Source organism: Terrapene carolina, unplaced genomic scaffold (genome assembly GCF_002925995.2).
Source record: "Terrapene carolina triunguis isolate 2854851 unplaced genomic scaffold, T_m_triunguis-2.0 Scaffold23, whole genome shotgun sequence".
NCBI lineage: Eukaryota > Metazoa > Chordata > Testudines > Emydidae > Terrapene > Terrapene triunguis.
In genome coordinates, this window is record NW_020664374.1 from 25,439,923 (window position 1) to 25,457,828 (window position 17,906).

General features: G+C 38.2%; 1 protein-coding gene across 1 annotated transcript in view; it reads left to right on the forward strand.

Moving 5' to 3' along the window:
• The first annotated feature begins 1,169 nt into the window (after positions 1-1,169).
• LOC113406191 (interleukin-1 receptor accessory protein-like 1) overlaps positions 1,170-17,906 on the forward strand; it is a 544,469-nt gene continuing 527,732 nt past the window's right edge. The window contains exons 1-2 of the mRNA XM_026649368.1: positions 1,170-1,194; positions 6,704-6,983. Coding sequence (XP_026505153.1) covers positions 1,170-1,194; positions 6,704-6,983 — 305 coding nt within the window. The remainder of the gene's footprint in view (positions 1,195-6,703; positions 6,984-17,906) is intronic.

The following is a 17,906-nucleotide window of genomic DNA, read 5'->3' on the forward strand; positions in this document are numbered from 1 at the left end:
AGTGTTAAATATTTGGTTCACTGGGTTCTATCAGTAGGTAGGGCCTGCAGGGAGTTTGTTTATCCACCAGAACGATCTCATTATAAGGACAGTGATGTAGTGTGTGGTTTACTTCATACTCTGAAGCCATTCGAGGAAATAACTGAGTGAATGGTCCCTGTATTGTGCTATTATGAGTAGCAATAACTGCAGCATATTAAAATGGAGATCAGGGAGTACAGCCACTCAGTTGAATGCAGCACTGAAATTTCAAGGCTGTTGAATTATTCAAGTATTTTTCAATTTATAAAATAAATATGTGATTGCTTGATGGAGTGATAATAGAAATATAGACAGAGAAAGGCTCAAGCTTGAGAAAATTCTCAGTACATATTTATTTGTCATAATTGTTTTCTGCCAGCATGAATGTATGTATTGATTGTGTGATGCTGTGATCATTGTTGTCATATACAAAGAAGGGTAACACTGGATCTGATTTTACAAAGTGTATTGAAAGATAAAGAAGAGAAAAGCATATGATCAAAGCAGAAGTGGGCCAAAATTGAGAACATATCTCAGTGGCACAAATAGCATTCTGCATGCTGCATCACTCTTCTGAGTAGTGTCTTTGGAGGGGATTCAGCAAAGCATGTAAGCACCTGCTTAACTTTAAGCATCTGCTTTAGTCCATCCCTATTTAGGAAGGCACTTAAGTGTGTGCTTTAGTAAGTCCCAGTGAAGTTATTAAGTATGGGATATTTTTTCAAACAGAAATGTCAGTTGGGTGCCTCACTCCAACTGAGTTTTTCAATGGGAGTTAGGCATGTGCCTTTGAAAATACATCCCTATGTGCTGCAGTTATTTGTGCATCGGGACATTAATTCCCATGGATTTCAGTGAGAGTATTCTTCATGTAAGGTGTCACCTAAGGTTGCCAACCCTCCAGGATTGGCCTGCAGTCTCCAGGAATTAAAGATCAATCTTTAATTAAGGAATATGTTATGTGCTGAAATCTCCAGGAATACATCCAACCAAAATTGGCAACCCTATGTCACCTCATGTGAATTGCATAGAAGAATCTCACCCTCATATACCTAGAATTATTTTACTTTAACTAAGTATGTACAAATTCTCAGTGGAGAAGAAAAACTTTTTTTTGTTTTGTTAGCCAGATTTTCTAATCTGTTTAAATGCCTCCAGCTGCTCTTAGTCATGGTAAGTGTACTTCATCAGATCTTTCTTGCTGTGCATTTTAGCAAGTCCCCTTTTTAAGTATCTGTTAAGTATATTTGTCTATTTCTCTGTGTATATTTCTTTATCTATTGTATTACCCTATCACTATGATATCTCAAATACAGATAGATGATTGCCTGCTAAAATATCACTATCAGTACCAGTAAAAAAAAAAAAAAAATCCCTAATGGAATAACAGATAGACAATTCCATCCTGGCATGAGTGCTTTAAACCTTCTGTCAAAAACCCATTTTCACCTTTTCATGGATCCAGACCTATTGGTATTGCACTTGAGCAGAGTGGGGTATCCCACATCTTATGTTTAACATATTTACAGTCCCTCCCAGCTGAAATGAGCTTAATGCAGCTACAACTGACTTGAATAGAAGTGTTGGTAGAGTTAAACTGGTGTAAAATTGGTGTAAGAAAGAACAAAATCAGAACAGTGCTCTCTCTTTTTCTCTCTCTCTCTCTCTCTCTCTCACACACACTCACACACATTAAAAGCACAGATGAAAAAGGGACAAATATATTTCCTTAAGCTTAGTGTTGACCGTGATTCTACAGCTCTGTACCTTAATGCATCATCAGTAACCAACTGAATTTTACAATGGGGTGAATTCTGATTCCATTATGCATATTTTCCTGGGTTGTTAATGTGTTTGGGAAATTATTTACTTATAGTTTAACTCTATTAAAACAACCAAACATCTTTTTAATATGAACTTTTGATAGGAAAAAGGTGGAGTGTATGAGGGGACATGACAATATTAGTGGGATTCTCTTACTACTTTTACCTGTGTTGAGAATAGTAGTGGCTATATTTAAATTTATCCAAATGTGTGCTTTGTTTGTTCATTTTTTGTCTCTGAACTGGCCTGTAGTTTTCTCGGGGATTATATTCTAATAATAAACTTTTGACAACCACTTTAGATTACCACGCAGGTAATCAGTCTCTATGTATCAAAAGTATGTAAATTCAGAAGCTACACTTTGACGTGATGCATTTATATGTGTCTATAGATATATACACAACGTTTTTGGAAACCTAAGAGCTTGTCTATGCTTCACAGTTATTTTGGATTAAGGTATGGTATGAATTTAAAGCATGATAGCTATGCTGGAATAGTTTGTGTGTAGACATTCTTATTTCAGAATAAACGTGTCCATACTGGGAGCTATTCCAGTTGCTTTTCTCAAAAGACAAGTCCTAAAATTGTCTTATGTTCTTTAACTGTCCAGTGACAAGTCAGAGCATTTTTCAGTAGAGGAAGATTAAATATAAATAATTCATTGATTTCAGAAAGGATCAATCTGCATAGGAAAAATCTAGTATCAGAGGGGTAGCCGTGTTAGTCTGGATCTGTAAAAAGCAACAGAGAGTCACCCACGAAAGCTTATGCTCCAATACATCTGTTAGTCTTAAAGGTGCCACAGGACTCTCTGTTGCTTTTTAAAGAAAAATCTAGGTGTTTTTTGTTGGCTGTAAAAATACTGATCCCCTGGTGTCAGTACATTATATGCATGTGTTTCTGCAACCACTAACTCTATGATGCTGTTCGACAACAAAACTCTGACATATTGCCTCTAGTGGTGAACCTGTTATCAACTCAAAATATGAGGAAGAGTTTCATTTTGTTTTGTTTTTTTGTTGATGGGAATTATGGTTAATCCATCAGGAAACTTTGAAAAATGCTACATTTTGAAAATTGCTTTGCAGGCAATATGCTATCTCTTCAAGTTTAAACTTCACTCAGTTAGGATCTCTTCTTGAGTCTTTGTACAAAGTGGGACTATACAGCCGTACAGCACAAAATCTTATAGACAAATCAGCGTCCAAATTTGTTATTGCATTTTCCAGTAAAACAAGGCAAGAAAGAGAGAAAATGATAAACTGGTGATATCACCCAGGCACTAAGGTGCCTGTTTTTGAAGGGAATTAAAATTTTAGCATTTTTTGTCTGCTTAAAAAAATTCTGAAATGGCAAGGCATTTTTCAGTAATGCTCCTCTCCTTTGAATATGGCATATTCTGGTAGCATTAAGTTTACTGTAAACAGAAATAACCTCATGAGGTGGTGATCTGATTTCTAATCTGGTTTATTGGTAAACTCAGCAATGAATCTTAGCATGTATAGATCAAGAGATCTCAAAGCTCTTTTTACAAAGAATGGTAACTATCATTATCCCATTTTACATATTGGAACTGAGGAACAGGTAGATTAAAAGACTTGTCCAAGTCTGTGGCAGAGAGAGGAGCAGAACCTAAGATTCCTGTAGGCCCCATGCCTTTTCTTCAGGACCACAGTCATTCTCATCTGAGTTTTGACTTGAGGCTCAGTCAGGGCTAGGAATAAGATTGGAATTAGACTCAGATAGTGCAGACATTTTGAGAAGAGCTGTGAGTTGATTTTGATTACGTTCAAACTGGAAGGTATTCCCCATTCTCTTTTTGAATCTAACCAAGATCCAAAACATATAGGAGTGTGTGATTGGTTTTGGATTTTTAACTGTAAATTTCCACTGAAATTCTAAGGATTTATTTTCAAGTTTTGCTCACCTCAACTGGCAAAGTGGAATTGGGCTCTACTCTCAGAGCCCGATGGAATGGCTGGGTTTTACATTGTGCTCTGAATTTCAACAGACAGGCTATTTCAGACCAGTGGGGGAAATAAGTCTCAAAGCTGGGAGCTTTGACTCCTAACCGCCAGATGTTCAAATCTAGGTACAATCAGAAGAAGCATCCTAGCTAGTCCCAGTTGTTGTGACATATATAAAGAGCTATTTTCTCAAGTAGCCAGAACTCAAGCCACGTAAAACTTCAACACCAAGAAGCTGAATCAAATCCAGAAACTAACAGGAAGTTAGTACACTTTTCAGAAAATTGGTGTAACATGCTCTGGTCATGGTGCATTTAGTACCATCTGTTATTTCCAAAATTACAGTAAAACTACCAAATATAAATCTGTAGTTATATTACAGTGTAAATAATAAATACTTAAATAATATTTGTGCTTTACAGCAAACAGCGATAGAGCAAAATACAGAAAAACTGTCTGCATTTAAGATTTTCAGGTTTTGTTTGTTGTCATAGAAATATCATCATTTTTATATATGCAGTAATAGTTTCACTGAGCTTCATTGCAAGTAGAATATTTGTACAGCCAATTTATTTTTAATACTCCTTTAATACTACATCTCTTGAATTTTAAAAGCATTCATTCATGTAATAGTTAACTCTTCTTTTTGCACATGAGTGTATTATGCCTTCCAACACATTTGACTAAGTTCACTAAACTAGATTGCAAGTGACACAAATACATGTATTGTCTTGGTATTTTTTCCATGGGGAATTCTAAACTGAAATAAATCAAGGTTAAGTGTTCTGCATAGCTGATCCTCCATTTAACACAAACAAAAATATATAGTGGAATAGGTATTCTTCCATAGTATGTTTCCATGGATTCATCGTGTTCAAGGGATCTGGTGTCACTAAAATTGAAGGTCCTGAGAGAGAAACCAAGGCTAATTAAGTGGCATTATAAACCAAAAGCATACAAACTAAATTAAATAGTAAAGGTCAAAATTACAATCTGATAATGAACTAACATGAGGAAGCTGTTACCTAATAACTTATATAATGGAGTTAACACTGCTTAAAGATGCATTTTAATTTATTGATTATTTCTGGGTTTCCAAGCCGACAGATTTATGGTGCTCAGTAAGGTAAAGACTGGAATTATCAGAAATGGAAATTCATTCTAAAATCACCAATACTGTTAAGAACGCTGGGGCCCTGCTGGAAAACTGGGCATATGCCCCCTCTAAATTGTATAAAGCTCCCATTCCAACCCCTGCAGATTTCCAAGATATGGGACTTTAAAAAAAAAATACATGTGTGTATTGTATCGCAAACTCATCTCTTCTGCAATACTGAATCTTGCCTGATCTAGGCCTCTGTCAGGGATGATTTTTTTTGGCGGGGGGGGGGGGGGGGGGGGGGGATGGACACTTTGGGTTATTTGAAAATGGAACACCCTCTGGCCTCCCCCAAAATTAAATAAGGAAACTAATTAATCCACGAACAATATGGAATATTTCACTATATGGACGGCCATTTCTTACACACCCTGATTCTAATATTGTCCTGTACTGTATTGACAATGTTGGGCAGCAGTTATACTACTATGTTATACTTTATATATTCATGTCATCATAACGTTTGACTATATGTAATATATACTCCTTTACATTTATAAAAAATATGTATATTATATTACTTATCTGTGGACTCTTAAAAATGATTTTTTTAAAAGGCTTTTCTCCCCAATTAAAAAAAAAAAGAGTCTGGCATTGTACAAATACATAGCAATAGATAGTAAGGCTAGTTGTACATTTTCTGACAAAAGGTTTTTGTGATAAAAATTGGGTTTTTGAGTACACAGTTATTTGCAAGTGTCTGTTCACCTTGAAAGTTTTTTGATTTTTTATTGGAATACGATTTTTTATAAAGTTTGAGAGGTTTTTTTGGTAGAAAGTCAACATTTCCCATGAAAATAAAAACAAACCAAAACCCCCTCTTTTTTGAGCAAGTCTAATTGATAGATCCTGTCCTGAAGAGTTACTTTGTTCATCTATGTTGCAGTTATGATTGGATAGCATTAACCTTGACTGAGAATTTAGTTTGTGCCTAGCATTTTATGAAAACTGAAGTACAGAATTACTGGTAGCAAGAACAGTAAAATACCAAACACAGGTCATACTATCTCATCCCCAGCATTTTGTAGCACTGAAAGCTCAGGATTTCCTAGTAACATTTTATCTAACCTGTTCCTTCATTTATCAAGTGAGGATGCCTTGAATCATTTTTTCCTAATATTCTGTCCTGCTGCACAATCATCAATACTGTTAAGAACTTTTTTTTTCCTAAGATCTAACTTAAACTTTTCCTTTCTTAGCTTCAGGCCACTGCTCCTTGTCCTAACATCATCTGAGACTGAATAATTCCCTTCTTTCATTTACATTGTTACCTTGAAGGAATTTGATTAATACAATTCACTTATTATGACACCTTCTGTGGCAGATGGCCACCATGTTACACTAATTTAATTTCAATATTTTATAATAATTCACTTTAAAGTTACACAGTAGAGAAAAATAATAATTGCATATAAATCATAGGAATTATCAAGATTTACCTTAAGTTCATCTGATAACTCTTTTCTACATAGTAGAAAAATGGTGTTAATAGCAAAAAAGAAAAAAAAAGGCTAGTTTTGCATGGTACTTAAAAATTAATAGTGCTGCTAGATGTTTCAATGGGAATGGTGTAAGATAGAGTGTTTTTACCCCAGCTGTGTAACTTTAAACTGCAGCTCTGCTATTAGGCTGCTACTGTATTTAGTTGGCTGAAGCCTCTGTTTATATATACAGTTTATATATACAGTCTGTATATACACACACATTTATTTCTCTTTTTCTTTTCTTTTAGCTGATGGATGCACTGACTGGTCGGTGGATTACAAGAAGTATCAAGTTCTAGTGGGAGAGCCTGTTCGTATAAAATGTGCATTATTTTATGGCTATATCAGAGCAAATTACTCTCTAGCACAAAGTGCTGGCCTTAGTTTGATGTGGTACAAAAGCTCTGGACCTGGAGATTTTGAGGAACCTATAGCTTTTGATGGAACTAGAATGAGTAAAGAAGAGGATTCTATTTGGTTTCGGCCAACAGTGGTGCAAGACAGCGGTCTTTACGCATGTGTTATAAGGTACTTTTAAAACAAAATTTATGCTTGAATACAGTGAAACACAGTAGAATTATTGAACCTTTATGCTACCATCCACAGCACATAATGTTTTCAGTGATTTTGGTCTTTTTTCCCCCTGATCGTGAACGTTTCATGAGTAACTTAGGTTTTTCTTGAAAGTATTCAATATTCAAAATTATTTGCTGTATAATTTATAATTTTAGTTTGTAGATTTATATTCAAAATGTGAAGCATATTGATTAGTTTTTATTGGACATATCAGTCATGTTACAGTTCCCTGCTTGGATGTGCATAACTATGAGAATGAGGTTTCTAGTGTGATTGTTTGTTTACAAATTCAGAATTTATTTTCTACACGTTTTCTCCAATATTACCTTTGTACAGACTGATTTTTGCAAAATGTTTTGCCAATAACTAATTAACTAGAATATTTTCATAAAGTGAATTAAAAATGGGTTTAAATGCAATCAAAGCAAACTCATTAAAAAGTTTACAGTATATGCACCCTTCTATAACTGTCACTGGCTCAGTCCTGCATTGGGAGCTTAGGATGCTGGGTACCTTCCAAAGGTGCTCAGCACCGTGTAGTATTAAACCCCATTATCACAAAATCAAGCATAGTTCTATTTCTTATTTTGGAGATGAATGTTCCACTTCTTTCTGCATTTCTGATAGGTCATACTGATGTATTGTTTCCAGCCCACAGAGAAAATAGAGACCATCTGGCCACCCACTTATCTTTTCAATATAGAATTAATTTTACAGATAAATTAAAATGATGCAAATTAAAAAACCCTGCTTGCAGAGGGGAAGCACACTTATTTTCACATAACACTGTGGTAATTATAGGTAAAGGCTTGTTTTTTATCATGAGCCACTGTATGTGGTAAACATTAAAACTCCTAGAAAACTATTATTTTTGTATCCTGGTAGCCTGTATTAATGCACCTTTTTAAACAGATTTTGTTTATGATGGTTAAGAACTTCATATAATTTACTTGGGATGAAATGCTACTCTTGAAACACCCACAAACTCTGCTGGATATCAACAGGAGTTCTGTGTGGGTGGATAGAGGGCAGATAAATATGGCCTTTTTGCCCAAATCCTGAAATCTTTTATTGTCAGGTATAAAGCCTATTAGCATTTAAAATCAGTGGGCCTTATTATGATAATATGCTCTATACCCAACAATAAGAGTTTGTAAAGTTGGACCCCAAAAGTTAATATATACAGTACTTCAGTGACCTTATTAGAGAATGTAATGTGAGGCAAAACAATAAAACACAAAACAGTGAATTACTAAGTGAATGCCTCCTCTCCTAAATTCTCATGTTATGAACTAATGGTCTTAACAACATAAGTTTACAAAAAATATCTGAGATTTTGAGGTGAAGCAGTGCAGAAAAATTCAATAAGGTTCTAGCAGCTCTTCCAAAGCTGTCACTGTTGAAATAGCTAGGAAAAACCACACCATCATGACAGCTCTGTTACTGCCATCACCACTGAAACTACTAGAACATTCTGCGCTGCTGTCCTGTAGGTGGTGCCAGGAGGCAGAGTGAGCTGTAGAATCTGGAGAGGCATATGTAGGCTTGTATGTAATTTTTGCCAAGAAAGACATTGGAATATGCAGTAATGATGTGTGTGTGTGTGTGTGTGTGTATTTTGAGATTCTTTGTTCTTGTTCAAAGGGTCTCTAAAACAATTCCACAATGATGCTAAGCTTACTTTAGGGCTGTACTGAGCAGCTCAGTTAAGGCAAAGGGGACGCATAGTGATACACTCATGACCATAGTGTGACTACTTGCACTGTTTTGAGTACTGTATGGAGCAAGGAAAAACACTGTGCTACAAGTGAAACTTTTTGAAAAGTTTAAAGCAAATAACCCAACTCTTTGAGTTCTAAAGCTCAAAAATGACGGTGGTAGAGAAATCACATTTCTGACGATAGCAAATGAGTTCTTATTTAAGGAGTATTCATAACTCAGGAAGAGATCTTGACTTTGACTTCAAATTCCTTGCACACTTACTCCTCCATGGAACTAATATGTAAGTCGGAATGCAGCTTGTCCTCTCTCTCCATCCGATATATTGCTTTGGCAATACTTGAATCACATAAATGGTGTTAGTAGGCGCCTACTCCCAACTGCATGTCACAAATAGTCTTAAGAGTTTCCCTCTTACCACATCCATTCTTGCTCTGACATTTGTGGTCCTCTACTTGCCATATGTCTTGGGGGACAAAGGCTCAATGATCCATTAGTGAATAAAGTCCTATCACAGAGTAGAAGAGGAGCTAAATTGCTGGGGAGGAAGGGAGGGAATCACTGGAAAGAATTTTCTCATGACCTCTGGAAGGAGGTTGCCTCTTGTTGTTGTTAAGAGCAACAGAATCAAAGAACAGAAACTGATGGTTGACAAGTCCCTGGGCCATCAGAAATGCACGTAGGGGCTATCAGAGCATGAAGAACAGATAAACAGGCAAGTAAGGAAGGTGAGCTTTAGAAAAACTACATACAGCTTTCCTCAAATCCCAGACATAGGAAGAAGGGGTGGAGTGGCCCAGGGTTTACCATTTGCTTTGCCCTTTGCAACTGCTCTCCTCTCCTCTGCTGGTATCCTATCCTAGTTCTGTACCCCTGATCCTTATGTAAACAGTGAGGAAAAGAAATTTCTCAGCTTGCAGAAAAAATAGAGCAACTGGGATACTGAATTGTGAGTATAGAGATATGGTGATAAGTGAAGTACTATATATAAATGTTTAGATACATGGTTTGGGCAGCCTCCCAAAAGGATGTGCTAGCAAAAGCGAATAATCTGATCCCAAATGGAATGCCTCCTCCCACTTTGTTGAGGGCAGTTCTTTGCCAGTCTGACTCCCTTCCCTTCCCTTCCCTTCAGGAGCTAAAGATTGGTGCTTGTGTGCATGTGTGCACGCACACACACACATCCTCTTAATCCCCTCTCCTATGCTTGCAACATCAATCCTCTCCAACTTCCCATTCTAGCCCTCACCTTTGCCCTTCAGTAAATGCTGCCAGCCATAAGAAACATGCACAGCATCATCAACATTTTGCAATACCTTTTGCTATATTCAATTAATCTGCTTCAAACATGCAGGCTATAGATACCTTCCACCAAGTTAATGCTTCCTGGAGGCAAGATGGAGAGGTCACCAGATTGGGCTGGAAGTGGAGGAGAAGGCTTGCTGTCCCTGTGGCTATCTTCTTTGATCACTATCACATTAGTAGCATTGAGAAGACTGCTAGACCTATAGAGTAATGATGCATACCACCCATTATTTTGTATCAGCCTTATACGTGTAAAAAAAGTAAACAGATTTTATCTTATATACAAAAGTACTTTCATGTGTTGTGACATGTATTCTGCGTTGCAACCCTGAGGAAGTTGAAAGCTGTAGAAAATAAAGGCTTACAGTGGATATTCCATCACGCTGTTATCTATTGTGTTTGCTAGATTGCACTATTGTTGAATGAATATATTTCTAAAGAATTCTCAGATTTTTTATAAAAAAAACTTGCCTTTCCAGGATCAAGTCTGTCTCTCTAGATGATCAACTTTTTGTTCATTATTACTGCACGGTGACTCATTAACGTACAGCTGCTAAGAAAAAATAGTCTTTTGTGTAGACAGACAAGAACTTTATACATTGTCATGATGCTGTGTACGTACTTGTAAGAGTTTGTGCTTGAATTACAACTTATATTATTTCTGTGATAGCAATCAATACTCAGTATTCTCTTTTCAAACTCTGCATCCCTCTTCTTGCAACAACTTGTTACTATGATACCCGTTTACATTATTTTCCTTGTTGTCTGGCTATACCAGAAGGAGGACAGGAGACACTGGGTATGGCTTAATTATGCCACAACGTTCTTATTAGATGTCTGGAAGAACCCGGCAGATTAAAGAGTACAGTGCAGGTAACTCCATAATCATTTCAATATCTACTTGGGGACTTCCGTCAGCCCCCCGCCCCTTCTATCTTGGTCCCCAGACAGCCCAAATGAGGATTAAGGTGGGCTATAGAGGAGGGGGTGTTTGGCTCCCTGCTGTGTCAGTCATAGGTGCCCTGAACATCTCCCTATTCTGCTCCTTTAACAAACACCTTCTTTAAATGCTTTACCAAACCATCCATGTGATCTCTGTATCCCCTCCCTTCAGAGTACCTGCACTGGACATCCACCACAAGGAGGCACCAGCAATTAGATTGACTGCCTCCCCCACATACCCAGCAGGGTTCCCAGACATCTCTCACTGCCCCCTTTAATATCAGCCAAAAATGTGTCTGTGGCCAAGTCTGACAGGTGAATTCCATTACCCCTGAATAATTCTGTTGCCCCATATGCTATGTCAGGATGCAAAATTACCAACCTCCCTTATGATCCCCATGAATTTGGCCATGTCCCTACTGATATACCTCCTAGTTTTATCAAACTGTGGGTGGGAGGGGGCTTCACAGCTCTCTGCCACACCCTGCATTGAAGGACGTTTCACCACACAGTTTTTACTCCTGGAAAAAGTTCCAGGATCTGCCTCAAGTCCCTCTTAAACTCTGAGCATTAAGGCTACCCCTTTACAAATCCCTAAATCATTTTCTCCACGGTACACCACTATTATATATGGTGCCTACTGATGAGCCCCCACAGTGTATAGAAGTGACATCAACTGGTCCTGTAACATGCCCCTTGTTCTGTGCCAGCTCAGGATTGCATCATCACTGAGCCCCAGCTGTGAATCCTCAGGCAACCTGAATGTCCGCTTATGCACCCAGTGAACAATACTGTGCCCACAGATCCACGCCACCATCTGCATGGCCCATCTTCCCACATCTGGAATAAGAACACAACACAAAATTTATGCCGACTCTCCACTGGGGTCTCGCATACATTCTATATGCTTTCAAATGCCAATAACCAATTGCTTGAATTGCCCCAGCTCCCATACCTGGCTGTGTCACTGCTGTTATCTTCCCAAACCTGAATGCATGGGAACCAAATTCATGGGCTGGAAACCTCAGCCTCGTCAGTCCCTGTCTCAACACCATAACAAACGGATATGTTGTGAGGGGACTCCCGTCACTGCATAAAGAGGGGCCCATCCCTTTGCAGTCTTATTGCCATGTATGCGCTCAAAGCCTCCCCTGGGCTGAGGCCAGGCTTGCCACCCTCCCGTAGGATAATGGATATGCCAAAGCCTCCTTGATCCATCTTTGACTTTCACAAGTTTAATATAAGTGCTTGCCCCTGACAATGTATATTCCACAGTTCCACACCCTTCCAGTAGAGTCCCTACAGGACCCAGGTACTAGCTTGCTGATCTTGAAAGCTCAAAAAAATTATATCAAAAATGCTGCCCTGGTCATAATCATAGAATCATAGAACCATAAGGTTAGAAGGGACCACAAAGGTCATCTAGTCTAACCCCCTGCCACGATGCAGGATTTGTGTCTAAACCATCCAAGACAGATGGCTATCTAGCCTCCTTTTGAAAATCTCCAGTGAAGGAGCTTCCACAACCTCCCTAGGCAGTCTGTTCCATTGTCCTACTGTTCTTACAGCTAAGAAGTTTTTCCTGAGATTTAATCTATATCTGACAGCCAACTGGCGATGTAAGTAATGCAGTGTCTACACGGACATTGTGTTGCCCTAACTATATCGACCTAAGTGCTATGCCTCTCAGTGAGGTGGAGTTTTTAAGTTGATGTCGTGGGTGACTTACATCGGCCAGGGCATCATTGTAATGTAGACACTGACAGAGTTAGGTTGACATAAGCTACCTTATGTCAACCTAACTCTGTAGTGTAGGCCGGGCCTCAGTATCCTCTTATGCAAATATCTTATAATTTTTATAGCATCTCATAAATCCTGAGCATTTGAGCTTTGGAACCTAAACCACGTGTACTACTAGAGTCCCTCTGTTTTATTGTATGGCCCTAGTTATGTTAAAGCAAGCTTTCTTATATAATTTGTTTTTTTGTTGCTGTGCTCGAAGATAGTATTTTCTTGGACAATTGTGAACATTGAGAAAAAGAATTTTTGTGGCTTGTTTAAATAAACACCTCCTGGATATTACCGACCACCTGATATATTACCGACCACCTGACCAGGATGGTGATAGTGACTGTGAAATGCTCATGGAGATTAGAGAGGCTATTAAAATTAAAAAAACCTCAATAATAATGGGGGATTTCAATTATCCTCATATTGACTGGGTACATGTCACCTCAGGACGGGATACAGAAAGAAAGTTTCTTGACACCTTAAATGACAGCTTTGTGGAGCAGTTGGTCCTGGAGCCCACCAGAGGAGAGGCAATTCTTGATTTAGTCCGAAGTGGAGCACAGGATCTGGTAGAAGAGGTGAATATAGCTGGACCGCTTGGTAATAGTGATCATAATATAATAAAATTTAATATCCCTGTGGCAGGAAAAACACCACAGCGGCCTAAGACTATAGCATTTAATTTCAGAAAGGGGAACTACACAAAAATGAGGAGGTTAGTTAAACAGAATTTAAAGGGTACAGTGCCAAAAGTGAAATTTCTGCAAGCTGTGTGGAAACTTTTTAAAGACACCATAACAGAGGCTCAGCTTAAATGTATACATCAAATTAAAATACATAGTAAGAGAACCAAAAAAAGAGCCACCGTGGCTAAACAACAAAGTTAAAGAAGCAGTGAGAGGCAAAAAGGCATCCTTTAAAAAGTGGAAGTTAAATCCTAGTGAGGAAAATTGAAAGGAGCATAAACACTGGCAAATGAAGTGTAAAAATGCAATTAGGAAGGCCCAAAAAGAATTTGAGGAACAGTTAGCCAAAGACTCAAAAAGTAATAGCCATTTTTTTTTTAAGTACATCAGAAGCAGGAAGCCTGCTAAACAACCAGTGGGGCCACTGGATGATCGAGGTGCTAAAGGAGCACTCAAGGACGATAAGGCCATTGCAGAGAAACTACATGAATTCTTTGCATCGGTCTTAACGGCTGAGGATGTGAGGGAGAGCCATTGTTTTTAGGTGACAGATCTGAGGAACTGTCCCAGATTGAGGTGTCATTACAGGAGGTTTTGGAACAAATTGATAAATTAAACAGCAATAAGTCACGAAGACCAGATGGTATTCACCCAAGAGTTCTGAAGGAACTCAAATGTGAAATTACAGAACTACTAACTGTAGTCTGTAACCTATCATTTAAATCAGCTTCTGTACCAAATGACTGGAGGATAGCTAATGTGACACCAATTTTTAAAAAGGGCTCCAGAGGTGATCCCAGCAATTACAGGCCTGTAAGCCTGACTTCAGTAGCGGGCAAACTGGGCCAAACTATAATAAAGAACAATATTGTCAGACATATAGATGAACATAATTTATTGAGGAAGAGTCGACATGGTTTTAGTAAAGGGAAATCATGCCTCAGCAATCTACTATAATTTTTTGAGGGGGTCAACAAGCATGTGGACCAAGGGGATCCAGTGGATATAGTGTACTTAGATTTTCAGAAAGCCTTTGACAAGGTGCCTCACCAAAGGCTCTTATGCAAAGTAAGCTGCCACGGGATAAGAGGGAAGGTGCTCTCATGGATTGGTAACTGATTAAAAGATAGGAAACAAAGGGCAGATATAAATGGTCAGTTTTCAGAATGGAGAGAGGTAAATAGTGGTGTCCCCCAGGAGCCTGTTCTGGGACCAGTCCTATTCAACATATTCATAAATGATCTGGAAAAAGGGGTAAACAGTGAAGTGGCAAAATTTGCAGATGATACAAAATTACTAAAGATAGTTAAGACCCAGGCAGACTGTGAAGAGCTACAAAAGGATCTCTCAAAACCGGGTGACTGGGCAACAAAATGGCCCATGGTTATCAGAGGGGTAGCCGTGTTAGTCTGGATCTGTAAAAAGCAACAAAGAGTCCTGTGGCACCTTAAAGACTAAAATGGCCTTTGAAATTTAATGTTGATAAATGCAAAGTAATGCACATTGGAAAGCATAATCCCAATTATACATATAAAATGATGAGGTCTACATTAGCTGTTACAACTCAAAAAAGATCTTGGAGTTATTGTGAATAGTTCTCTGAAAACATCAACTCAAAGTGCAGCAGCAGTCAAAAAAGCAAACAGAATGCTGGGAATAATTAAGAAAGGGATAGTTAATAGGACAGAAAATATCATGTTGCCTCTATATAAATCCATGGTACACCCACATCTTGAATACTGTGTGCAGATGTGGGCACCCCATCTCAAAAAAGATGTATTGGAATTGGAAAACGTTTAGAAAAGGGCAACAAAAATTATTAGGGGTATGGAATGGCTTATATATGAGGAGAGATGAATAAGACTGGGAGTTTTCATATTGGAAAAGAGACGGCTAAGGGGAGATATGATTGAGGTCTATAAAATCATGACTGATGTAGAGAAAGTAGATAAGGAAGTGTTGTTTACTACTTCTCATAACACAAGAACTAGGGGTCACCAAATGAAATTAATAGGCAGCAGGTTTAAAACAAACTAAAGGAAGTATTTCTTCACACAATGCACAGTCAACCTGTGGAACTCCTTGTTAGAGGTTGTTGTGAAGGCCAAGACCATAACAGGGTTCAAAAAAGAACTAGATCATAGAATCATAGAATATTAGAGTTGGAAAAGACCTCAGGAGGTCATCTAGTCCAATCCCCTGCTCAAAGCAGGACCAACACCAATCATAAATTCATGGAGGATAGGTCCATCCATGGCTATTAGCCAGGATGGGCAGGAATGGAGTCCTAGCCTCTGTTTGACAGAAGCTGGGAATGAACGACAGGGGTGGATCACTTGATGATTACCTGTTCTGTTCATTCCCTCTGGGGCACCTGGCACTGGCCACTGTCGGAAGACAGGATACTGGGCTAGATGGACCTTTGGTCTGACCCAGTAGGGCCGTTCTTATGTAACATACATGTCAAACATTGCCATTCTTGTTCAGGTATACAAGACAGACTTGGTTATGATAAGGCTAAGCAAAATAGCTCCATGAAGTAATTGCTAGCAAGAGCTTTTTTAAGGTTGACCCAATGCATCGTAAAGACACTGAAGCAGTTTACAAATGTGTCAATTAATAAGAATATTTGTGACCTGCCTTCACCTGAGTTAATGCATACCCAACAATCTACTAGGTATAACCCTATAGTTTGTATAATAATTTGAGTTGCTTTGAAGGTCTAGATTCAATTTTGAATTTCAGGTTCAGATTGGGAATAACAACTGCCCAGATAAATACGTTTCTAGTTGGGATGGGCAAATAGATTCAGACAAATTAACCAACTTGTCCCACAATCTAGAATCTTCAACCATTACCAGGATCAAATTTAAACCTAACATTTTGGGGGTTCTGAAATATTCAGATAAGGGGAGGTTCTACTTCTGAATGAAAACAGGAAGTGAGAAGTGATCTTATTCTCATGAAATTTTCAGCCCACTTTTGCCAGATCTAGAGGCCTAAACAGTTAGAACAGACATCCAGATTTGTGTACTTATCATAACCTGAACTTGAAGCTTTTTGGTAACCACCGAGTGCAATTTTTATTTTGGGGCAGATCCACGATAGGAAGAACTTAAAGATTCAAGACTGTAGATGGGTGGTAAAAAGGTAGATTATTAATTATTCATATATTATAAAGCCAGAAAGGACCACAGTGATCATCTAGTCTGACCTTAGAGGCCCTAGAATTTCCATTAATTAATTCCTGTTTGAACTACAACATATCTTTTAGAAAAATGTCCCATCTGGATTTAAATATTGTCAGTGATGGAGAATCCACCACAATCCTTGGTAAGTTGTTTCAAATGGTTAACTACCTTTACTGTTAACATTTTGCTCCTTATTTTCAGTCTGAATTTGTCTAGCATTCAAATTCCAGCCATTGAGCAATGCACATCATTGTGTTGTGGAAATACACATCTGAGTTGCATTAATCCTGCTATGACATATCAGTAAGGGCAGTGGCCTCAGGGTCAGGGTCTTCCTATGCTCTATAATATGGTCACTGATATTCTGCCGATGTGTTAACATGAAGGTGCTTCTGACTTTTCACAACATGTAAGGTAATTTTCATTGCTATCTAGCTACACTTTTAACCCCTGCAGCACATAACTTAGTTGAAACTTTTTTGCTTTTATAAAGACTAGAATATGGGAATTCTACAATATAGTTGCATAAAAGAAATAATGTAACTTCTCTGCCACTTAGTTTAATTGTAGAAATTGATTCTACTCGTGCTCCACACAAGGGTATTTTAAATAAAGAAATATATTGACTTTGTCAACAACATTTTGCTTTTAAAAACAACTCCAAATAGTAGAAATGAAAATGGTATAAATGAATGTGTATTAGCCTCTTATTTCATTCTTTCCCTAGCCATGATATGAACAACAAATTGAGACTACCATCAATTTATGAAAAGGTAATCCTATTTCTTTAACTCATAGCAAAGTTTCATTGGGTATGTCTACACTGAGATAAAAACCCACGGCTCCGTGTCTCAGAGCCTGGGTCAGCTGACTTGGGTTCACCAGGCTCTGGCTGAAAGGCTCACAATAGCAGGGTAGACTTTAGGATCAGGCTGGAGCCTGAACTCTGAGACCAGCTCGACTCTCACCACTCATGGGGTCCCAAAGGTCTATACTGTAGTTCTATAGCCTTGCAGCCCAAGCCCATGAGCCTGAGTCAGCTGACCCAGGCCAGCTGTGGCTATGCTGTGGATCTTTTATTGTAGTGTAGACATAACCATCATTAGTTTATATAACATCAGATTTATCCAGTAGCTGGATTTGAATCTTCATATTCATTTTAAAGATTATCAGCATTGCTCTTCTCTGGCTTACCATTAACTTTTGGAAGAGGCTGTCATGAATGACATAACCAATGAAGG